At 36.6% G+C, this 25,446-nt stretch overlaps 1 protein-coding gene across 3 annotated transcripts in view; it reads left to right on the forward strand.

Annotated features, from left to right (window-relative positions):
* Positions 1–24,610, forward strand: part of slc6a1b (solute carrier family 6 member 1b) — a 47,610-nt gene extending 23,000 nt beyond the window's left edge. For 2 of the 3 annotated variants that reach the window (XM_052017642.1, XM_052017641.1), the window contains 6 exons: positions 2,510–2,641; positions 7,469–7,571; positions 17,618–17,718; positions 18,386–18,553; positions 21,411–21,473; positions 22,490–24,610. In XM_052017642.1, the coding sequence (XP_051873602.1) occupies positions 2,510–2,641; positions 7,469–7,571; positions 17,618–17,718; positions 18,386–18,553; positions 21,411–21,473; positions 22,490–22,594 (672 nt within the window). In that variant the 3' untranslated portion in view covers positions 22,595–24,610. The remainder of the gene's footprint in view (positions 1–2,509; positions 2,642–7,468; positions 7,572–17,617; positions 17,719–18,385; positions 18,554–21,410; positions 21,474–22,489) is intronic. The other variant, XM_052017643.1, reaches the window with a different exon arrangement.
* Positions 24,611–25,446: the final 836 nt, after the last annotated feature.

Genomic DNA, 25,446 nt, shown 5'->3' on the forward strand with positions numbered 1-25,446 from the left:
AGGTTACAGTTACAGAACAGATAGGTTTAGCAAGAGATGTGTTCTGCCACTTTTAATCTAGCACCACAAATCTGATAGTTTAGGGGCTGAAAATAAAACCTTTCAAGAACGCCTCAACTGATTGTATCTGGCAGGTTCAGACATACTGTATCTTTGCCTTAGTCATACATCAGTATTGAACAGCATTCTGTTGCTGGGGTAACACTGCTGATTAGCCCCTAACTGTAACGTTGCAATTTTGCAATGCATTAAAACGTATACTCATCATCTTTGTTAAGCTGTAATACAAAATGTTCCATACACTGTAAATTTTAAAATTCCATTTCGTTTAATTAGCATTTTAAAGCCATTCAACTATTTGAGCAAATTTAAATGTTATTTGTATCAAATTTTAAAGTCCATCAATAACAGATGTGCACAATTCCCATTATAACCACATCCAAAAAATCTTGCCGCACCAGAAATGATGTTCTGCACCATACAAAAAAAATCACATTTCTGGGAAAAATCAATGTTCCTTATGTCAACAGTAGTCTAAGTTAGGTTACATATGTCAAAGTGAAGAATTATTCTGTTCTCAATTTAGAGAATCACAGTCACAGAGTCATTGTCATAGCGTTATACAGCATGGAAACAGGCCCTTCGACCTAATTTGTTCATGCCGACCAAGATGCTTACCTGAGTTAGTCCCATTTACCTGCGTTTGGTCCATATCCCACTAAACCTAATTAGGTTTTCATTGAAGACTGTCTAAATCATAGAATCATAGCGTCGTACAGCATGGAAAAAGGCCCTTTGGCCCAACTGGTCCATGCAGACCAAAATGCCCATCCAAGCGAGTCCCATTTGCCCACGTTTGGCCCATATCCTTCTGAACCTTTCCTATCCATGTAATTGTCCAACTGTCTCTTAAGCTGCTCTTAACTGTCGTGGAAGCTGGATCACTGGAAAGTGCTTAAGGAGGAGGTAGATGCATTTTTGAAACACTGGGCAATTGAGGGCCATGGGGAACTGGCAATAATGGTCTAAATAAACTCATGCTTACTGTGCAGACTGAGGAGTTTACTTTGAGCTAATATTTGACAGCTGCCAAATGCAGTAGTGTAGTGAACATTTAATATCAAGAGTGACTGAGACAGGGAGTTGCAACTTTTTTCCATTATATAATAGTTGCCCAGGTAAATGAAAGGTAGTCTGAGGCACACTGCCCTGGACAGTTTAGATATAAAGTCAATCATAGAATGTATTTCCTACCAAACTGTAGCCAAATGAGATTTATAAAACAAACACAAATGCAATTGTAAATGTTAGATTTTAGGGGGAAGCACCACCTATTTTCACATATTGCTGAACCTAGGGAACCTGATTCTATTTGTTTAATGGTAGATTCCTTTGCCCACATGAACAATGTGTAATGGACAAATGAGTTGTAATTTCACACTTGCCACTTTTTACACACACACACACACACACACACACACACACACACACACACACACACACACACACACACACACACACACACACACACACACACACACTGTTGTGTTTGCAATAGGAGCCTACTAAAGGCTATATAACATTCTGCCAGCCAGAGGAGCTCATCATCTCGAGGCATCTTTGAATATCTCCCTCCATCCAGTTCCAGGGAGTGGAATTTCCAGAAATTGTGAAGCAGATCTATAAAGATGTGGAGCTGAATTAAATATATTAAGATGAAAAAAGTCTAACTGAGAACTTCTCTCCACATTGACAGTATATAAATTCCACTTGCTCAATTTGAAATTCTGCATTAATTTGCTTGAAGTTTGTTTTATTTAAGGCAATCATGCCAATATGTGTGATTGACTGAAATAATGTAGAGCTGAGAAAAACATTCAGAGTTCAATAGAATTAAAGTTGCAAACTGATTCAAAGAACAGATTTTCACTCAATGGAGGGGGTGGTAGAGAAAGGAAAAATGAGATTGTAATTAAATGAGGCTGAAACACAAAGAGAAAAGAACCATAAGGGAAGGAGCCAACATAGTATTTGCCTCTCTCAACAAATATTTTTTGATCCTGCACCATATATAACTAAAATCACAGCATCCCTTCATATTTTTTGCTAATTTCCAAATATATTGTTGGTCAAGAAGTTAAAATTGTTATTGGTATGAAAGTAAAGAATGGCTACATTTGCACATTTAATTTTAGAAAGAAAGGAAGTTTCCCTAAAGTGATAGGAAGTATAAATAAGCTATTGAAATACAATAACGCGTAAACAACAAATTTCACGACATGTGTCATTGATGATAAACCTGATTCTGATTGGAAATCTGGTATAAAAACAGAGAATGCTGGAAATAACCAACAGGTGAGGAATCCTCATGGTGAGAAACAGGTTCAGGTTGATGATGTTCCACCAGACCACCTCCCTGCTAAATTAGCTATTGTTGTTTGCAAGGAATAGTTATCAAAAATCGAGGAAAATAAGCTAATATTTATGCAAAATGTCTCTTAATTTTCAGTTTTGCACTGTGGAAGGTTTTATAACTGCCCTGGTGGATGAGTTTCCCAAACTGTTACGAGGAAGAAGAGAAATCTTCATTGCTGCGGTCTGCATTATTTCTTACTTGATAGGACTATCTAACATAACCCAGGTAAGTTACATGATCAATCTCCATGAAACTACATTAAATCTTCTGATGCAAATTGATTATACTTCCATTTGTAATGTAACATGATTTGTGTTTGTTCGGCTATGATTTCACTTGAACCGAAATTGAAAAGCAAATCTACCATATCTGCATACAAAAGAGTTACAATCATACCTTTTGGTGTCATTTGGGCCATGACAGGACAAAATGTTAACTCTACCAGCCCAGTATAAATGAAGTAGAGACCACCTAAAATGTCATCAGGACATCTCCTAGCTCCTTATACAGCATTCTTGTAGGAGACTTAAAATCATTAAAAAAAATTATGACCTAAAGAATCATATCCATATCCGTGTCTATCATGGCCATCCCTGCCAAAAAAGAGTTATTCAGACTAATTTCATTTTCAGTGCATAGCCTTATGCAATGGAACATCCAATGTTTCATCCAGGCACATTTTAATGTGATGAGGGTTTCTGCTTTCACCATCCTTTCAGGTGGCGAGTTCTAGGCCTCGCAATTCCATGGGTGAAAACATGGTTCCTAAACTCCCTACTAATTTTTCTACCAATTACATTTATCTGTGCCCTACTAGTTCTTGTCAAATTTGGCAAGTGAAATGGGCAGCCAGGGTAACTGCACTTTTTAGGTTGGAAACCAGTTTTGTTATATGAATTGAGATTCCATGAAGTACAATAGACTCCAGCTACAATGTTATCTGCAAGCCAGAGAGAATATGGGGGTGGAACCAATTATCATTTATCCAGTTATCATTTCCCACAATGCTGCCTAGCATGGGTCTTTAAGGACACTCCCATCCTTAAAGTCCTGGTTTGTTTTATGCTGGACCAAAGCAAATGGAACCCTTGCCTCAAAACAATCTGGATTTCATGGCAGAAATAGAGGGCACACGGCCCCCAACCTTCTGCTTTGTGCTGAATGTTAAAAACCACTCTGCATTTTGAAACATCAGAAATATTTATGTATATAGAGAAGCGTGGTTATTTAAGATAATTTCTTATATCCACAATCAGACATTTTTAATGTAATATGCAACTCTTTATGTAGCAACTGTTTAATCTCTAGTTGACCTCAGGAACATTATTTGAATCAGTTAATCTTTGGGGCTTTTAAGGGTCCTGCCTTTGAGTGAAGTATGGTTTCACTATTCCTGCTATCACTTTAGGACAATGCACCATCTGACTTCCCTGACACTACACTGACCATTCTGAGAGTCTATTTCAAATGTCAAAGAAATTAAAGAGTAAAGAATCACTGCTCCAGACTTTGTTACCAAAATTGTGTTTCTTAACACTTTTTAAAGCAATGCCTTCCCTGGAGAATCTATTCAATAATGGTCACAATTTTCTATACCTCTGCCCTTCAATATTGCAAGAGGCTGATGGGAAAATCATGGGTCTTTTGCTTACAATTCTTCTACCAATCAATATCCATGGCAAGAAGTCATTGACTGTTCTGTGCAGTATGAGGTGAACAGCTGAGACCGCAGCTTATAATTTTAATATAAACTGAGTGTTACAAAAAGAGTTATTTCCATTATATTAAAATATTGTGATTTTAATTTAAAGAACCAATTACTTGTTACCTATTCTTAATTGAACTTGAGGTTAGTTTCAAATTTATGGCCAGGTCTTTAAAATATCCTTTCGCCAGTCTCAAAGCTTTGCTAATTTCCTTCACATGGGGATTCTAATTGAAAATAGCTTTATTTTCCAATGGGAATTAGCCCAGACTACATAAATTGGCAGCAGTAATTGAGCTGAAAGTGCAAATGCTTCATTTGTGGAATAGGACGAGTTTTGCTGAGGATTGCCTGCTCAGATTTCGATTTGGATTTCAGCATTATTCCTGCACAACTGAATATGATATCAGATAGTTTCAAACAAAGTGGAAAAAAATTGCATTACTTAGCATAGATCGCTTGCAGTTTGAGAACTAAATTCCAAAAACAAATCAGTAAAAATATAAATGTTGAATTTAAAGCTATTTATATAGCAAAGTATATTATGCATCCAATGGATCACTGCAATTAAGTATGAGGAATATGTAGCGTCACAGTCCATGACATTTTTTTCTCTATTTCCACTTAAATAGTGATAAACCAGGAGCTGTGAATTCATAGTGTCCCAACCAATGCTCCTTTTTAGTTAGATCAGGAACACCTGATCAGGAAACAATCTTTTCATTCTTTAAAATTGTAAATTTCTAACTATAGATTAACACCTATTCAACTCAGTTTAAGGCAATTGGCTTTTTCCTCAAGAAATTTAGTAGTTACTTTTCCCCCACTCATATTTTGTTGTGAGATTTTAATGTCATAGATCTTCATTGCCTCATTTTTCTATCTATTCCCTTCCATTCCTACCACAACCTAACAATGAATAAACTTGCTTCATCCCTGATGTTAATCTTAACTGGTAAACCTTAACTCTAGGTTGCATTACAGACAACACTGATTCTGTCCTTTTCTAAAAGCAAACTATGCTCACTTTCTAAGCACACCTGATGGACAAATGATAAGGATGAACAATTCTGACTGTTATTTCCATGGTCCACAGGATTAAAGTCGGTTCTGGTATTGTATCAGCTCCCCAGCTGAGCTAAATTGACTGATTAGAGCAGATCTAATGGCATTCTAGGTGGCTAGAAATTCTTCTTTTATCATGTGTTACATGCTCCAACAAACCACTGAAACTTTATTTTGTTTTATTTTCCAAACTGAATTTTCAAACTCTATTTCATTGTGTTTTGGGAGAGTTTGTAATGTCAACAGGTGTTTCAGTAACAAAATATAACATACTGGTGCCATAATAATCTACAGCTAAAATAATTTAGTTTCAGCAGGTGAGGTTTATGTTGTGTAGGATAGTGGCTGCATGAGATGGTTTAAATGAATTTAACCAATGAAAAACCTTTCGATTTCCTTTTTGCAGAACTTACAAATGTTTTCTTCAGGCCAATTTTGTCAGATTTCAGAACAATCAAAGCAATGAAGTGATAGCTCAAAGCCACATTTAACCTAGCTATTTTAAAAACTAATGTATAAAACATCAAAATGCATCTATCACATTTTCAAACTGAAGTTGAATAAATGTACCAGGCCTGGTACTAGAGGTTGAAGCACAGAACAGAACATTTGGCCCAACAAGTTTTCCCTGATTTCCTTCTCCACAAGAGGCAACTATTCTAATCCCATTTTCTATTGATGTTACTTCAACAATTATTTGTGGCACTGACATTCTTTCAATTCATTTTCTAATTAGCTTAAATAAGTTCTTGTGTTGTCACTACTTACCCATCAATAGAAACAGTTATTGCAATTTATGCTATCATTACTCTTCAGAGATCAGATTTTGATCAGGTCACTTTTCAACTGTTTCATTTGCAGTGAACACAAACCCTGACTTCATCTTTTTAGTAATTATTGCAGTCTCATCCACAACACTAATTTGTACTTTTTTCCTGTTATCTCTACACCCTTCCTATATCTGAATGTTCAACATTCTACTCAGTACTCCAACTGTGGCCTCAGATCTTCCTCCTTTTCATACTCTATACCTCTGTTTGTACTTTCATGACCTTATCCCTTTATGCCAAATTGTTAATGAGCTGTTTTTGCATACCAAGGGAGCAGGGATCCGCTGGCAATTTTTAAATCTGAACATTCTGCATTTTCTTTTTTTTACCAGTTCCTAGTTAAAAAAAATCAAATAGCATCTGCCACCTATTAACCCATCCATGCAGCTAATATTCCATTTCCATTCTCATAATACTTCCCACAAGTTACTGTTATTGGTATTATTTGATATTGTTCGCTCAGTTCTGAGGATAATTTCTAGTAGTTCTAACATTATACACTTTAATTTCAAACTTGATTTCTATATTCATCCTAGGACCTCGATATGCCTTCTTTCATAGGTCTTTGATATGTCATTTTATCATGTGGTTTAGGACCATTGACAGAACAATCTCTTCCCGTCTTCCCTCAAAGTATTGCAGTTTGTGGACATTCTGCCTCCTATTTTAATCTTCCTGTTACTGATCTATGGTTATACTTGCACTAAATATACACTTATAAAACCATTCTTGAACATCAAAACAAATTTTTCCCAAAACTAGTAGATGGCATTTATGATTTATTGTATTCATATCGAAGAGACTAGTAATTAAATTAAGATTGGCAGTTTTTTAATCAAATGCATACTTAGTGCAAAAAAATGTTAGATGGTAATTAAGTGTAGAAGAATGTATAAAAATTGGTCCTAAAAGGATTGATTCAGTAATATCAATTAACAGAGTTTCAAGAGGAGATTCTAATAGAATTGCGCACCAGCTTAAAACAAATACTTAAAATTTTGGAAATTGGGTCTATTAGGATTCTATTGGATTTTTCCCATAGATGGCCAGTCTATCGTATTAACGATTGTCAGTCACAATATGTCAGCATATACAGGGGAAGTAATGCACCCATAAATGATGAGATATTTGTACAAATACACTTAGACACTGAAGATGGATACATTAAAGTGTTGCTTGTCTAACTATCAGATGATTGAATGTTAACAGTAATCTCAGTTTTGTGATATGGAAATCATGCATACACTGCAATCTTACTTTAATCTAATGGATCAGAATTAGTTTAGAATAGCAGCTGTTGGTCTTCTTAATCTGTTAATGATATTTAGGTAACTACAGATTGACCATGCAGTTAGAATGCCTATTACAACCAATAACAGATGCATAACTAAGAGATACTGAGATATTACGTACTAAAAAATCGTATCTAAGCAATGTATTCTTTTTCCCTAGGGTGGTCTGTATGTCTTTAAGCTTTTTGACTACTACTCTGCTAGTGGAATGTCTTTGCTCTTTCTTGTTTTCTTTGAGACCATCTCAATATCTTGGTGCTATGGTAAGAATTATTGACAGCAAATCTTTTTGTTGATTTTGTGCCATGAAACTTCTCTGCTAAAAGTGTTTTGAGCCTACATGATAGGCACTAATGTCCTTTTCTTTAGATATAACCATTTGAAAGCCACAATAACTTGTCTTGCCAAGCAGCTCAACTGCATGACAGAACAGAGAGAAAAACATACATTAATTCATTAATTTTACCCAAGAAGCTAGATATCAGGTCACATAACTGATGGCTTTACTCACATATATTCTGTAAAGGGTTATTAGAACCTTTTGAGAATCAAAATTAGCTTTAATTTAGAATCAGAAATCACATTCAAATAAATACCAGCTATTTCAGGTTGTAAGACTCCATGTCTTCCGATATATAACTTTACTAGGTTTAGCAAAAGAAGTATACTCTTTGTGTGCAATTTTGCAACATTCAATTATTTCTGTGTGATTGAATGGAAGTTGTATTTAACAATTTATCATTGCTTGCAGATACTAGATCCACTAAATGCAATATATTCAAACGTTTTTACAGTTAAACATGATTGTTATGCATATTTCATACTTTTAAATCAAAGGTAGAATGCATTTCTTATGTATTTACTGACAAGAGTATTTCAAGTTACTGGTTAACAAGTGATAATGGGACATGAGTTGGCTGATATGGAGATTGTTCTATATAAAGGCAATGCATAGCAAAAATTGCAGGCCAAGTTACACTTTTGCCTGGTAGCAATTATGTTGATGTATCCTTTTTTGGAACAATTCTCATCTGCATGTTCTCTGATAAAGAGATCAGTATAAACAACAATGAGCATAACACTTGGCAATGTCAAAACAGAGCAAGTAAGCTGGTGTTCCCTTCCATTGTTTGATCACAATACAGCTACAGATCAGATAAAGGCAGTTCACTGTTTTTTATGGCCACAGTAGCAGCTGATTAACACTAAAAAGGTGGAAAGGTTTGCATGGTTGTCAAGGAGGGTAAAGTACATGATTAACACCGATGATTGTTTTGTTAATGACATCCAACACAGTGATCAACAGTTTCTCTTGGAATAGCACTGAAAAACAATGGTCAACAGTTGGTTTAACAGTCATTTTGCCCTGACTTAACCAAATATGAAGATCATTACTAAAGATACCAGTGTTTCTTTTTCTCAGATGGATTTATTAAAGAGAATGCCATGTAAACTTGTAAGTCGAAAGACTTGGTTAAGTTAGAATATAGAACGCACACAGGAAAACAGAGGATTTCCTCATTATCACATAACTGCTTATGGGATATTGCAATAGGCAATTTAGATAGAATGTTCTGTAGTCAACATACAACAAAGAGAAAGAGGTCATCAAATCCAATCTTGATTGACAAACTACAGAATATAAAGACTTCACAATTCTAAGCTGGGTGCATTAACTTTTCTACTCTTGGCCTTTATCTCATGCCTTATTGTCATTATAAATGACGATTTTCTTAAAGCAATCAACATTTCACACTTTGGTCAAGCAACGATTTAACATTGTTTTATCCTTGGAGATGGCATGCACAGTCACACTGAAGGCTTGATCTGTGGCCATTGTATTGAATTTTTCATATAATTCATTCTATACTAATTTCCTCATGAACCTCATTCAGCCATCTCCTGTACTGTTTCTGGGAAGAGCTGAACCTCCATCATGGAAGACAGCGATCATCTCAAATGATCATGTAACTGGTTCAGTTCTGGTAACTGTGCTCCAATCTCTTATGTCTCAACAGCTAAGCCACAGTTAAGCATTTAATTCACAAACAAATTAGTTTGTGACTTACACTGTGACAATAAATGACAACACTGCTATTTATTACTGTTGCAATACAAATGGGAAGGAACATTCGATGAAGCTACTTACTAAACTGTTAGCTTCTGTCCACAGTATTATAACATTAATCATTCAACTGAGGAAAAATCTGCCTCGATGCTGAATTCCCTGAAGAAAATGTGTAGATTAAACTATGTTTCCCATATAATGACAATATCCATCCATGAATGCACTGAAAATCGAAGAAGCACTCAGCGGGAATTCCAAAATGATTGGAAATGATAATTGAATATATTTCTGAACAATATTTAGAGTTATTTAGAGATTAAAAAACTGCATGTAAAATGCATATCAGGCTCAAGATGTTCAAGAATGACGATCAGCTTAAATTTACTATGTACTAAAAAAAAATTGAACGTCACTGTCACAATATCAATAGACAAAATGATGGACCAGACTCATTGTGATTTTTTTCCACTTCATTTACTGATTTCTCATTCTCCTAAGTGTATATCCATAAAATGAAGTTTAAAACATAGAAATCACAAAAATTATCTGTAAATTTTCCTTTCCCACCTTCCAATTCCATTCAACTATCAGCTCTCACAAAGCCTTGGAACTTCCTGTGATATCTATTCTCCAGGCTTATATCATTCACTTGGCCTCTGGAGTGCTAGGAGCTGTGCAATATCATTGCCCTCAAGGGCTTTCACCCTCTGCAATTAGAACATTGCCATGGTTCTGGGTGCTAGAGCAATAGCTAAACCTCCATTGCCAAAAATACAGCTATCTGAATTCCAAATTAAAAGGAAGAAGAATGAGAGGCAGATAGGTGTGGATGGAAAGGAAAGAGGGAGCTAGGGAGGGACAGCTCTCAGGAGTTTTGTTCTGCAATTCTCCATTGTTGAAGTAAATGAATAATTAAAGTTGGGTTACACAAATGCCTGACTTTATTCATTTATTTCATCAGTTCAGTTCAGGCCCTTATCACAAACTGGGACAATAATGGTCATGTTGGAAGAAAAGGAAAGCAGAAAGAAACATGGAATGAGATAAAGCGGAAAGCAGAGAGAAACCCTCTTACCTGTCAGTTAAAAACAAACAGGAAATCCCTCTAAGGAGAAAAAAGAAGCTGGAAAAGATGGAAACATAAACCATGTTACAAACTGATATGGTGGGACTTCTTCAAATCAGTAGAGAGCAGAAGCATAGTGGTTGCTGGATCAAGTTATAACACAGCCTAATCTCCAACTCACCGTGTGTAATACCATAGGAAAATCAAAGGTAGGAGCTGCAAAAGTTGAGAAAAAACATTTTTGAATGGCATTTCATAGCAATAACAGCTCTGAAAGTAAAACTAACTCTTGGCTGTTAAAGCCTAGCTCTGCAATTCCAGTCCAAAGTTCTATGCGAAGAGAAACAAAGGACTGTAGATGCTGGAACCTAGAGGAAAAACACGATGATGCTGGAGGAACTCAGCAGGCCAGGCAGCATCCGCAGAGAAGAGCAGGCGGCCAACGTTTTGGGTCAGGACCCTTCCTCAGGACTGAAGATAGAAAAAGGGGAAGCCCAATATATAGGAGGGAAAAGCAAAGCAGTGATAGGCGGACAAAGGAGGGGAGGCGGGGTGGGCACAAGGTGGTGATAGGTAGATGCGGGTAAGAGATAGTGATAGGTAGGTGTGGGGGAGGAGGGGAGAGCAGATCCACCGGGGGATGTGTCAAAGGTAAGGAAAGAAAGGGGAAAAAATGGGGGTAGAAAAAAGAGAGATAGGCTAGGAAAGGGAAGAAGAGAAGAAGCATGGTGGAGAGGGGTGGGAGGATTCAATATTCATGCTGTTAGGCTGCAAGGTTCCAAGACGGAAAGTTCAATGCGTCTACTCTAGGTAATATTGTCAGCAATAAATTGACTATATGAGTATATGTTTTGTGTGAGAAATTTGCTCTTGAACCCTTTTGATGTTATTTGTTATTTTTAGAGCACAGCAATACTCTACTCTTAAACTAAAGGAACAAACATGTTCTGCAATTGTGTTGACTTGGCATTGATGCTATTGGCATGCAGTCCAAACATGTTAGCAGATCTGCTTTATTTCTTGCCATTCAAATGTTCAGGGAGCTGAAGCAGTTGTTTGATCCAATGAAAACATAACCTAACTTCCAAATAACTCTCCAGTACCACATTAAAGTCCATATTTAAGTATTTCAGGAGAAGTATTGTTCTGGTCCAAATATGAAGTGAAATTTTGATGTATTCAAACAGAGCAATGTAAAAAGTGGGAAGGACTTTTTTCATTTTGGTGATTCTCGGTTTTATAGTTGCAGGCAGTGCAAATATAACAAGCCATTATTGCAAATTACCAGGTTTCTATCAGCCATAAGCTGTAATGAAGATTTCTCAAGGAGAGGGAATTCAATTCAGAGAAGACACTGACCAAGTTATTGCTTGATAGACTTTTGATAAGATGGCAATCTGAAAGAAGTGACTTACTGTTAATAAGCAACAGCAACTGCATCAAAAAATGGATAGAAACTGTAACTGATTGGTGCAGGAGAAATGTTGATCACAGCAACTCAGGAAGAAGTCAGACAATATCCACTATGCACCAATCAAGTAAATACAACTAGTGGCAGTATCCAAGCAAACATTAAAGTTATATGATAGCAACGATGTCACAAGGCAGTGGATATAAAAAACCTGATAATAGTGAACAGAAAGCAGATCTCAGATGAAGATGGGTTTAAGAAGACCAGCAAGTTAAAGGGTGGAACTGTGATACTTGGTTCTGCATTAGGATACATTGACTAACATTCACCACACTGGTTGGCACTTTGGATCCAAAGTCACATGGAAGAGCAATGCAGACCTCAGTATTCTGTCATATGGCACTAATGAAAATGACATAAATGCTATATTTAAAGGTGGTGCAAAGGTTGATGACATGTAAAGAAGAATATTCTGACAACAAATGGGAAAAAATCATGTGATCAATGTATTCATCAGATACTGGTTGCCAAATCAAACAAACAAATTGAAATTGTGTAATTCTCTTCAAGTCTCATGACCCTTCACCTTATCTGTTTCAATTTATTGATCAACTGAAACATGCAGAAGAAAAACTATATGAAGCTGAATGACATAAAATCCATGGGATCTTACAAATGTAACAAATGTTGATTCCTGTTTGACTGCTAAAGCTTGAACAATATTGCACGACATTGACAAATTTGGAGCAACTTCAATGATACCGACTTTTACCAAATGATTTCTTTCAAATTTCCCAATGTTTGGATCTAAAAATCACTTGATGAAAAAAAAGTGCTGGTTTTGCAAAGTCTCCCAGAGGTTGGAAATTAAGATTCCAAGTTTAAATCAATGCTCCTCCGTGTAACCTCACAGATGATTGCGAAATGGATTATAATTTCCAAAGAGGAAAATCTGCTTCAAAATGTAAAGAATTTAAAAATAATAGTTAAGCAAGTGGCAATGTATCTCCATCATGGCCAAGAAGATTTAATTATATTTTTGGGAAATGAATAAATCGATAGAGCAAGATTAAAAAGTGGACATACTAATGTAAAGGTAGATAAGAAGAATTCATAAGCAGAGTATCTCAACCCAACATCTAAGAATGAATGATATTTCTCCACCTTGAGAACGCCAGCAGTAAGGCAGAATTCAGCAAATCCATCTCTGCCTGATAGATTTCATCAATCTCGCTATGCAACCTGTAAAGCGAAGCTGGCTAAAAAAAAACATTCATATCTACGACCTTGAATCCACTGTCCAGACTAGTTTCATTCTGAATCCAATCTCAGAAATAAATGAACCAGGTTCTCATTTGAAACTAAGGCTTTTAACAATATAAAGATGAAAGACCAGGTGATTGTTGATTGGGGGTTGGGAGTGGTCAGCAACCCATCTTTAGACTTGTATTTCCATGGTTAAAATTGGGAGAGATGCAGGAGCAGCTTCTGAATCCCTGTCATCTGTTTCACACTATGTCAAACCGAAGACCTATCTCACTGAAAGCAATTCAAAAGTGAAGTATCTTCCTACAAGTTTTTGTCAAGGACCTTATGTAATAGACAAGACTTACTTTCCAAAAAAGTTCTGGACAGATCTAGAACCAAATGTATATTCCGCAAATGTAATCATTTCATTTCCGTATCTCGAAACCTGCCACATTTTTTTTACATGTTTCAAATTTCTGCTTTGATCATGCTCTGGGATGCAACATTGCTGCCATTCATACAGAGGAATTTTTGGAAGTGCATCAATATAGAAGTGTTGGAATAATCCAGGGGTCAATCTCACACTTTAATGTGTACGAGGAATCTCCAGGAAATCTCTGTCAAAAACTTGTCTCAGGGTGATCTTACTGGTCTGTGCTCCCTTACAAACTTCATGACTCCAGCTTTTAGTGTCAGTGTGAATCCAGAGTGAAGGTCAGGATGATGTGCTACACTAACATCAGTATAAGGCAAAGCCTCCTCACATTGACTCTGTTGTAATCTAAGTGTAATCTCACACTGAGTTGGGTTTGCCCCGCGTGTCATTGTAATGTGGAACTACCTGCTGTGTAATCATTAATTTTCTTGGGGACTTGATAGCCTTGCAACCACTTTCTCATGATGATGACCTTGAAATTCCATGTGGAATACCAAGTGCAGTAATTTGCGTGAATGGGAGCAGGGAATGATGCAGGGATGGAGACAGATTAAGTGAGTTTGCAAAGCAATGGTAAGCAAAGTTAATGTAAAGTTATGTAATTTGAATCTAAGAAAGAAAAATTGAATGTTTTCTTAATTGTGGGAGACCAACAGCTGTAAAGGAACATAAGATTTGAAGTGGTCCTTTACACAATTTGTTAAAGCTAGTGCATAGTTATTAACAGTAATCAAAATGAGACCAAAACATGGCTGGGTTTGCCTTTATCTCAAAGGGGTTGTAAATTAAAACTGTGCAGGGAATGCCACAGTTATATGAAGAATAGCCAGATTCCATCTAGAATTCTGCACTCCAATTTGGAACCAGACATTGGGAAGAGTATATTCCCCTTCAAGATGCTACAGAACTAGAGGGGGCAGCGAAAACCTACTTTAAAACTTACCTTTCCTCGAACAGTTCTGATGAAAGGTTGTCAACATGAAATGTCATCTCTGTTTCTTTCTCTCCAAATGCTGACAGGCCTGCTGAGTATTTCTAGTACTTTAATAATTTTAATTGAGATTTCCAGCATCTGCAGTATTTTGCTTTCATACACCAGAATGAAGACAGGACTTATTATGAGGAAATTGTTTACATTTCCTTAAGTTTAACAGGGTCAGAATTGACCCAATCTAAGTATTTTACACAATTAAGTTAATTTTTATGCTAAGTGCAAATTAAATAATTCCTCTGGCAAATCCAGAACAAAATGGTATCATGTTAAAACAAAAGTTAGGACATTATGGGGAAATACTGATGGCAATTTCTCCCTAGAAGTTATACATTTTGGAGATATTGAAATGCTTAAGATCACATTTGATTGATTTCTATTGAGCAAAAGTATCAGGAAATATAAAACAAACCCAATGGAAATGAAATAGCATTAACCAGGTGTTGAATTCAGGGGTTGAATGACCTACATCAGAGTTATTAACATGTTTAGATTAAGCAGGTTGTCACTTTCACTAAAATAATGAAGGCAGGACTTCACCACGAACGTTGTGGATGCTCTGGTATTCCAGGATGCACTTTCAAGGCCTTTAGAAATAAATTGGTTAAGGAGCATAAAATCAAGTTAAAATGTAGCTCTCCATGGTTACTGAGCTCAGTACGACCGGAGACACTATAATTCAGATTCAACTGTTACTAACTGGATGTCACACTGTGCAGCTAATAACCTAGTAATGGTACCTTTAACATAATCATAACTCAAGGCTAATATTCATACAAAATATAATATTTAATGCTTGAATTAAATATTCTGACAAAACTATCAGCTTTCTGTTGTACAATATAACTTCTACCATTTTATCCTGTAAGGGAAGAAATCTATTACAATTATTTTGATAGTATTTCAGTACTGTCCTCAGGAGCATGATACTTGCAACTGTCCTACCTTCTGGAACAGTATTTATGCTCTATTTTAGGTTTTCTGGAAGATTTTGTTTTCAATGTTATATCAGCCCACAATCGATGTACAAGGCATGAATTTCCATAGGCGTTCTTGTCCAAGTCCAGATCATGGAAAAAATGGAAGCATCCCCAAAAGAAACTTACTAATAATCCTTCCTTTTGAATTTAGCAAATGTTTAAATAGATCCTTCATTCTCCATCCATTACTGTTCAGCTTTTCTAACAGGACCACTGAGCTTTCATATCATCTGTTCTGTCAAATGTCACAATGTTCTGTTCAGTTCAGTATAATATAGTGTTCTGTACTTCTAATGGAAACAATGAAGAGTTTCCATTTAATTGTTTGTAGTTGCTATAAGAAAGGTGGAGTGCTTTTTGAAAGACAGCAGAATCGGTTGGCACAAAGAAGCAATAAATATGGGAAAAAAGCATTCAAGGAATTTTAAAAAAAAGAACAACATATTTACCAGATGCTGATAGGATAGGATTGCTTTAATGAATATCTGAATTGAAAGAAGAAAATTGGAAGAAAAAATTTTCTGCCAAGAAGACAAGTCTGAGAAAAGACAGTAATGAGGAAGAATTGAACAGAGGAATTGACAGTAGTGATGGCTGGTAAATAAAGTGAAAGGCAAATAGCATCTTCAGTTGAAGAAGATTGACTGAACCTGGAACAAAATGACAAAATGCATAAAATAAAAGTCAACACTGACAAAGAAAATGCCATTGGCTTTGTTCATTATGGATAACAACCAACCAAATTCAAGTCTCATGGAACAGTGAAATAAGTAGTCCTGATAGGCCACTGGAGTTACTTCTAGCAGTGTTCAGGGAGAATTATTCTTCATTTCTTTAAAATTAAAGAGGCAGTAAATTAATAATGAGGAATCAAATGATTATATGTCTAAATATTTTGTCCAAAGATCTCATGAAACACTTATTTGCTACTTTAGCCCATTAATACTTTGAGATATGTCTCATTCTGCAAACAAAGAAGATCCCAATATTTATCCCAAATTATCTTCTTCATCCCAAGTCTTTCAAGGTGGTATCAAGATCCTTGCACGTTAAATTTCAGTACTAGTCCCATTACTCAGTTCACTGCAAAAGATTCCGCTGTTGCTACAATTTTTCAGAGGAACACCCAAAACTCTCCTCATCCAAACATGATCAAATATGTTAGAATATCCAACAGTCTTTCCCCCTTTATGTTGTTTGTATTAACATTTCCTGGAAAAGAGTTATTTCCACCAGTTCACAAGAGAGAGGGAAAATAGTGAAATGTGAAATGGATACATTTTCTCTGTTGCACAAAGCTCAAGGATACAGCAAACAGAACTAGATTGATTGAGGGCAATAGATAGTAATTATCATTCACAACTGATGGAAGTTTGATGGAGATCTGATTTGGGGAGCTGTTGCAGTGTAGCTACTTGAATCTAACTGGAACAGTACTGAAAGTAATTACTGAGCATTAACAGTGCAATGGCTGGAAAAAACCTATAAATAAGATGATAAGAAAAAATCTGTTCATGGTCAGAGTTGCAAGTGGTTACCATAATTTCCTACTGGCAACTAAGAAATATATTCATTAACACAAGATATACCATTCACAAGGAACTATATTTACAGAAAGTTAATGACAGAATATTAATCTATTTGTAAATGTGATAAGCAGATGAACACCAAACAAAATCCAAAATCAACATGTTATCTCTGACTGTCAGCCTGTGCAGGGAAGTGTTTGTTTAACCTACCCAATCCACAGATCCTGCCCATTCTCATATCTGCTACTCCAGGTTTATTCAGCAATGATGTACCAACACCATGAAAACATTCAGAAGATATCTGTTGATCTGTATAGCAGACATTTTTTTCAGATCACTTCAAGTAGCAATATTGTTGGGGGAAAAAACACTAATAATATCACTTTTAGTCACAAGATATTTTATATTTTCAGGATTTTAGTTTGGTCCTCTCTTAGTCACATTTTATTCAAATAATAACTGTAAATAAAATTATTGAACTGTTAGTTAACTTGTATTGGTTTTATTATGTCCCCACGCCCAGGAATATGTTTCATATTATTGCAATTGCTTGAATAAGATTGATATTCCCTTTCTTCAGGTGTGAACAGATTCTTTGTTAACATTGAAGAGATGGTTGGCCATAAACCTTGCCTATGGTGGAAGCTTTGCTGGTCTTTCTTCACTCCAATTATCGTGGGGGTAAGAAAGAGAATATTTGCACACAATACTCTGCTATTTTAATATGGCAGGGGAGCAATGTACACTAGTGTTATTTAATATCAAAAGTTAAACAATGTTAACACAAATTTCCTTGTTGAAATTACCTGATAGAAGTTTATAAAATTATGAGAGGCATTGATAGGGTAGGCCTTCAGAATCTTTTCCCCAGGGTCAAAATGTCAAATGTAAGAGAGCATGCATTTAGGGTGAGAGGGGGAAAGTTTAGAGGAGATGTGCAGGGCACATTTTTCAAACAGAGATGGTGAGTCCCTGGAATGGGTGGAAGTAGTGGTGGAAGCAGATCTGATAGTGGCATTTAAGAGGATTTTAGATCTTCATGAATCTGCAGGGATATGGATCATGTGCAAGCAGAAGAGATTTAGTTTAATTTAGCATTGTGTTTGGTGCAGACATTATGGGCCGAAGGGCCTGTTCCTGTGCTTTATTGTTCTATGTGCTACGTTCTAAATCAGATCAGCTCTTTATTCGTCTCATTGTGTCTAGGTCTTTATTGACCTTCCTTAAAACGTTCCCTGTATAATCACCAATAACTATGCTTCAAAGTAATTCATTGAATTGAAAATATATTTTTTTAAAAGGTTGGTTAAATAAAACACCAAATGAATGAAGTTTTTTTTATCTTCAGGGTGTATTTCTCTTCAGTGCAATTCAAATGAAACCACTCACAATGGGGAATTATGTTTTCCCCAAGTGGGGCCAAGGTGTGGGCTGGTTCATGGCTCTGTCGTCCATGATGTTGATTCCTGGCTACATGGGTTACATGTTCCTCACTTCAAAGGGCTCTTTAAAACAGGTATGTGTGAACACTTGAAAAGCTGCTTTTGACAAATTTATGTGACTGACTTCTGCAATTCTAACCCAGATTCAGTTTGTTAAAATTTGTTAAATAGAAATGTGCTTGCAATCTGCAATGCAAAAGAAATTGGTGAAACAATGCAAACAATTTATTGTGAAAGTAAACATTTCAACCAGTCCTGAAAGCTGTTATCAGAGAATTAAAGCTGCTAAATCTGTTGGATTTCATGAACCATACTTGTCTTCCACTATAATAACTGAGTCCTGCCTCCATTGGCTGGCAGCTAAACTTTAGGATCACATTGGTTCCAATAGAACGTTTACTATGTTAATTTAGTGCTGGTACACAAATTTTTACCTATAGAAAACTGTTAATGTAAGAACACCCTGACACAATAAGTGCAAATACGATTACTTATTGGCCGATGTAGACATAATGCTAATCCATCCATGCCACGTAAACAGGAATAATGGTCTTTCTGGAAATATTGTGCACACTTTTATATAATGATCCTTCAATATCACAGATTACACTGTATTAACTGGGGTCCCTTTCTCATATGCTTTCCAATTCACAAGATGAATTCGAGTTCTTGTAAGTATGGCCTTGAAATTCCATGATTCCAGAAGTAACACCCCCCACCCTCACCACCTCCAAGCATATTGTAACTGGTCATCCTGCTGCCTTCCCACTAGAGTTCCACAAACTTTTATTACCTACTTTGTTAATTATCCACAAACATCTTCGAATCTGAACCAAGACAATTGGTTAGATTTTATCCTGGTAGTATTCCTATTTTGGAGTAATGGGTCAAATGGTCAGCTTATGTGCTGTAAATCAATTTATATACCCTTGAATGTTGTTAGTGTCCTCATTCTTGTATTATATACCCCGAGGACAAGATATTTTTCATAAAGTTCAAAGCCCATTCAATTGCCACGTAACTCACATTTAGCATTACTTCCATCTCTGTGTCCAGGGAAAGAATGAGAACTTTGAATACAAAATAGTTTCACATATAAACAGTGAAATACATTGAGGCTTTTTTTTCTAATTTATGTATATCTTTTTTGGAATATGGGCATTGCTGGCAAAGCCAGTGTTTGATAACCAGGCTGAATTGCCCTTGGGAAGGTCAGTGGTGAACTGCCTTCTTGAACTGCTGCAGTCCTTTTGGTGAAGGTGTATCCCACAATGGTGTTGGGTGGTGACTTCCAGGATATAGATGCCGTGATGAATGATGATATATTTCCAAGTCAGGGTGGTGTGTGTCTTGAAGGAAGCCTGAAGGTTATATTCCCATGAGCCTGCTGTGCTTGTTCTTTGAGACTGAGATTAAAGTTATGATAACTATTTTTGGATGCATCCTATTTCATTGGAGATTACTCCAATGCATGTAGTCATTTACTTTCAAGATCTAAGAGGTTTAGTTTCACATCTCCCAATGTTTGGTTATGACTAGCTTCTAAGTTGGCAAGCGATGCATGTGTGCAAACTGTGACATCAATCACTGTGCAATGCTGATTGGCTCCCAGGGCCTCTGACTTGTTCTCTGTGGTACTGTTAATGTGGTGTGTTCAACTCACAGGGAGGATGCAGGTTAAGCTCAGAAATACCAGTCTTGTGCTATTGAAAGGAATCAATAATAAATGGGCAGTTCAGTACTGACTGATTTCTGCAGACTGTGGTCAAGTAAGCTACTGTTTGGCATTACCAGGTCCTGTTGTGTTTGAGAGTGCATGGAGAAGAGTAAGACGGGAGGAAGGATTGTGTCTTCACTTCGGGTCTTTAGCAAAACCCAATTGCTCACTGGTGTTTTAGTTAACATTTCCCTGAGGGTACATCATGATGGAATAAAGAGAAATTTATGGGAGTAGTATAGAGCTGGAGGAGGGGTAAAGGACCCCCAAGAGGGGGTATTATCCAACAAGGGTTTTCATGGAGCAATTGTCAACCAAGGTCTCAGTGAGGGGCAATTGGTGAAGGAGTCCTAACAAAAAAATGCCACCTTCTGTAATGACACCAACAACTATAGAGCAGGGCCAGTTTGTTTTCACAGTGGTTATTAGGATCACAGTGGCTAAAAAAAACAACCAGCTTCCTTCTAAACTGAAGCATTAGGAATCAGCTGCATTACGCAATTTCCAGCACACTAGCTCTTCAAGAAGTTCATCGATGCTGTCTAATCCAGGAGAGCAGAATTTAAGCAGAGTGTTCCCACAGCTTCAATGAGCCACCCAAAGGGGCAGGATGTTTATCATTGCAATCACACTGCAAGCAGCACGTGTGAAATTGGCATGTCCTGGAACCAGAAGGATCACACTTGCTGAATACACAGCTACTGCATGACCAAAAACAGCTTGTCATGATGGTCACAGACCATTATGTAGAAACCAGTCATGATGTGTTCATTCTGTGTCAACCGCCTCTGCTCTCCAATATGTGCTGTCACACTAAACCACAGTTTAGCTGCCAAGAAACAAAGGCTATTCCTTTACATTTGGGCTTTGACTCCAGTGTGTAACCCACGCATGGAGGAAAATATACTTACAATGAGTGCAGTGCTGCCACTTACAACTTCATAGAGAGTACTGGGGAATGCAAGTAGCAATTCCACTGTCTGGATCACCCATGCTATTTGCCAGTTGGTCCTGTGGAGGAAGAATATTGGTGAGGTGTTTTGGTGCACCATGACATTTGAAGGTGTGTGAAGGGTTCTTGAATATTTAACGAGACTGCATCCAGATCTTTGAGGCTGTCTTCCTTGCATTCATCTGCACCACTGTCTCCTTCCACTACCTTGTCAGCGTTTATTTGGAGACGATACTCACCCTATCCATCTCTTTGACCACAGACTCCAGGGCTGCATTGGAAACTCATGCATCCCACTCCCTTTCATGTTGTTTCATTTCTTCTGGTAAGATGAAACGTTTTTTTGAAATGTCTTATATCACCAGTTTCAGTTTTAATGCACCTCCTCTTCAAGAAATGCAGGTTATCTTTAAGTAATGTAAACTCACTGAACAGGTGCTAGCCATCTGTGAAATTGGCCCTCGCAGTGATGCATGATGGCAAGCTACGTTGTGTATAATGCTGGCTGAATGCTGAAATTATGATAAAATAAGTATGTTAGATAAGATGATATCTTTATTAGTCACATGTACATCGAAACACACAGTGAAATGCATCTTTTGCGTGGAGTGTTCTGCAGGCAGCCCACAAGTATCGCCATACTTCCAGCGCCAACAATTTCACGAATGGTCTACACTCTGCTATACTGGTGTGGGCAAGTCAACCATCTTAATCCAAACCATAGATTTCCTTCATAGTTCCATTTAACCCTTTGACTTTATAGGTCTTCATTCACATACCTAATCCAGATATATAGATTACATTTTAGAGAAGGCTGTACAGAAAACTTTTGGTATCATCCTTCACAATATCAATTAGCCTGGCCCAGAGTAACCGTGGAGGCACCCAGGTCAGGGATTGTCAAGCTAGGTGGCCAGACACTGGGCCACAACCGTTCCCTGCTCTGAATGCCTCCAGATTAGCATCAAAGCCAATCAAGAGCATTAAATTTAGGTGCAAGATTTGGGAAAGCAATTATATTTTGAAAGAATGCAAGTACATATCTAATCTAAAAAAAATGATGTCACTTGGCACTTCAGAAATCTCTCCTTCAATTAAGTATGAAGTATACAATTAGAGAGGTTCAATGCTTTGACAATATTTTGCTCAGGTTTTTCTTCTTTAAATCAAAGGATGTCACTATTTACTTAGGAGAATATCCATCAAGGTTAGTCAAAGCTTAGGAATTTTCAAAGCAGAATCATTAACATTGTTTTGAGGTTAATTCTTGACATCTTCTCCCAGGGCCATTATTATCCGTATTCCAAGCATTCAAATATATTTCTGTTTTTATGCTTGTAGCGCCTTCGACTCATGACTCAACCAACTGAGGACATGAAATGTCGGGAGAATGGACCCGAACAACCTGAGCATGGCAATACTCCAAGTGATGAAGCATATATGTAGATTATTTATTAAGTATACGATACTAATACTGCCCAGAATATAAATCTTACAACGGTTGATCGAGACCAAGGACTGTAGTTACATTATTGTGCACCTACCTCCTACCACAGATATGACCAATAGTTAAAAAAAAGGCTATAAACCTTTGTTGTTGGACATCAAGTAAAACTCTTAACTAAACAAAAATCATTTCAGGTTTTGATAACAATGTAATTTTGGCAAACAACCATCAACAGAGGCAGACTGTTAGCATTTTTAAACCATGGTTTTCTCTTTTAAAGAGTGAGCACAAGCATGATGGGCCTCATGGCTTCCTCCTGTGCTGCATGGGGCTGAGATTTCGTGATCATATGGACGTGATTATAATCACTGTCTTACTGTATGCATATCAACATATTCAGTCTGTCAAGTTTATAGCACTAATCAAAATTATGGTTTTGCAATAAAGCTATAGAATTTCCTCACCTACTCTTTAATTGTCCAGCCATACTTTCCAGGAGTCTACTTCTCTTTTCCAGCAACCCCTACACCCATAATGGATCCTACAATGGATAGGAATCCTCTGTGTACCTGTTGACCATTTTTCAGCCCTTTGCCTGAGAAACACCAGTTTCTGCTCCACCCAAGCACTGTTGTCAAATGCCAATATAGGGATTCACTATTTTTTATCCTGTGACAGAAGGCAGAGTATTGATATTAGAAGAAAGAATAAATGTAAAGAAATTCTTTATATAGTTCATAGAATTTTATAATTTAAATTACAGTGTTTAAGATAGTCCCCTTCAATACTGTTCCTTTGCTGTCTCTTGTGAGAATGAGAAGCACTAATTTATCCACAATTCACAACATAAGTCATGCAGACTGGAATAAGGAGGAGGATAGACTGGAGAAAATTAGGAATAGGAGGCAGATGTAGAGGAACGGGAATGTTAGTGAGTAGACAAGGAAGAATGAGATATAGTTCATGAAGAATCAGAAGGGATAAGAGAACATACAGATTGGAAGGTGGATCAATCACCTCTGTTTTCTTGATCCTTGCTCCTAAAATACTGGCAAATGTTGAACATTCTTTTCTCAGTCTCTATGCTCAGATATCTCTGACTATATTAACACTTCATTCAGAAGTTAATTCATTAGCTCTGAAACGTGGCTTCAACTAAGTAGATCATTATGTTCTCTTTCAAACCGGTATGGTCAAAAGACAAGCTATTACATCTTGGTTAGTTCAGTATTTAAATATATTTACATATTTGTATAAACATTTCATTCACTAACCATTACCTTCCATTTCATTTAGAATATAGAAATAGTTGCAAAAAATATTTTGGAATTGTTATATTTATCATTTCAGATCTGGGAATTAACAGTATACTTTATAACCCAGGGAGTGGTAAATGATTATTGATCTCATAGCATCAGGTAGCAGCAGATCAAGGTAGTGCTTCAACAGTTTTCCACTTTGAGACAGACATCAGCTTGTGTCTATGGCAGCTAAGCAATTGTGACAGGGAAACAGAACCACGGAAGAAATTTTAACTATATTGTACAATGTATTCTAAAGGCATAGAAAGTATACGTGCATTGATTAAATATTGGTTGCTTTAAAAAAATCTATTACAACTATATCTGTCAAAATGTTGTTGTATAGCAAATGTGTAAAAAAAAGTATAAATGTCTACTCTTATTTAATGTAGTTTTGTCAAAAATAACAATTCTTCCATCATAGACCTTAACACTGCAATAACTCTTAACACAAAAACATAATTAAGGTGTTACTCTTTGAGCATCAGCTATGTATTTAATTTGTATAAAATACATTCAATATATAATGTCTAGTAAAGAGAGTATTGTTTTGTAGATTTATAAATGTTAAATTGATCAAATGTACAGTTTTCAACGTATATATTACATGGTGTAGTTAAGTTCTAAATGGTGTTATTGATAAAAGGGCATGATTGTCATATATATGTTGTCAAATTTTTGGAAAGCAAATAAAAACTTTATCTTACACCATACATACAAGAAGCTGTGCCTTTATTAAAGTAATGCTTTACTTCTACAGATTGAGTATTACAGCAGAATATTTCCTGGAGCCCATGATATTGGGCTCAACACTCCTTCCTGACTATGTATGTGGTGTATTTGACGTTTGTATTCCTTATGTCACAACAGAGAAATATCAGGACCTCTCACCTCACAGAATTTAGACCATCAGATACACAATCTTTGACTCATTGTTTTTATTTTTGAGAATGACACGCTTGAGACTTCCCTTCCTAGCTAAATCATTACTTCTTGAATAATGAAAATGCTGGACAATGCTGAAGAAAAATATCTCATATCCAAACTTTAAATGTATTAAGTTAGCTGCCCTTGCTGAACACAGTGCTGGACATGGAGGTACAGTTGAATTCTGTAAGCTCAGAGAAAGTTGGAAGTAAAGTTAGACAGACCACCTGAACCAGGCTTTATGAAATACCTGTCTCTAAAAACTGGAGTACATATAGTTGTAGAGTGATGACAGGGTCAAGTTTGGGTCTGAAACGCCTCTTGGTTGATTCATCTGCTGAAACTTGCTATCTAGAATCACCTCAGGAAAGGACAATGGGACAAAATAATGTCCCAAAGGAGTTGTAACCTGGAAAGGAAGAAAATGAAAATTTATTCAAATAAAACTTTCTGTCTACAGTGCGTTTGAAGCAAGACTGTTGTGCATGATGACTGAAAGGTGATAAACTGATAACCCAAACTTTATTCATCCAATCTGACTGATTATCCAACTACTTGAAGTGTCAGCCTGCTTAATATGCACGGTTATTTCATTTTACTGTATATCGATGCCCACGGTGAAT

This window comes from Pristis pectinata, chromosome 6, assembly GCF_009764475.1.
Source record: "Pristis pectinata isolate sPriPec2 chromosome 6, sPriPec2.1.pri, whole genome shotgun sequence".
In the NCBI taxonomy this organism is placed as follows: domain Eukaryota; kingdom Metazoa; phylum Chordata; class Chondrichthyes; order Rhinopristiformes; family Pristidae; genus Pristis; species Pristis pectinata.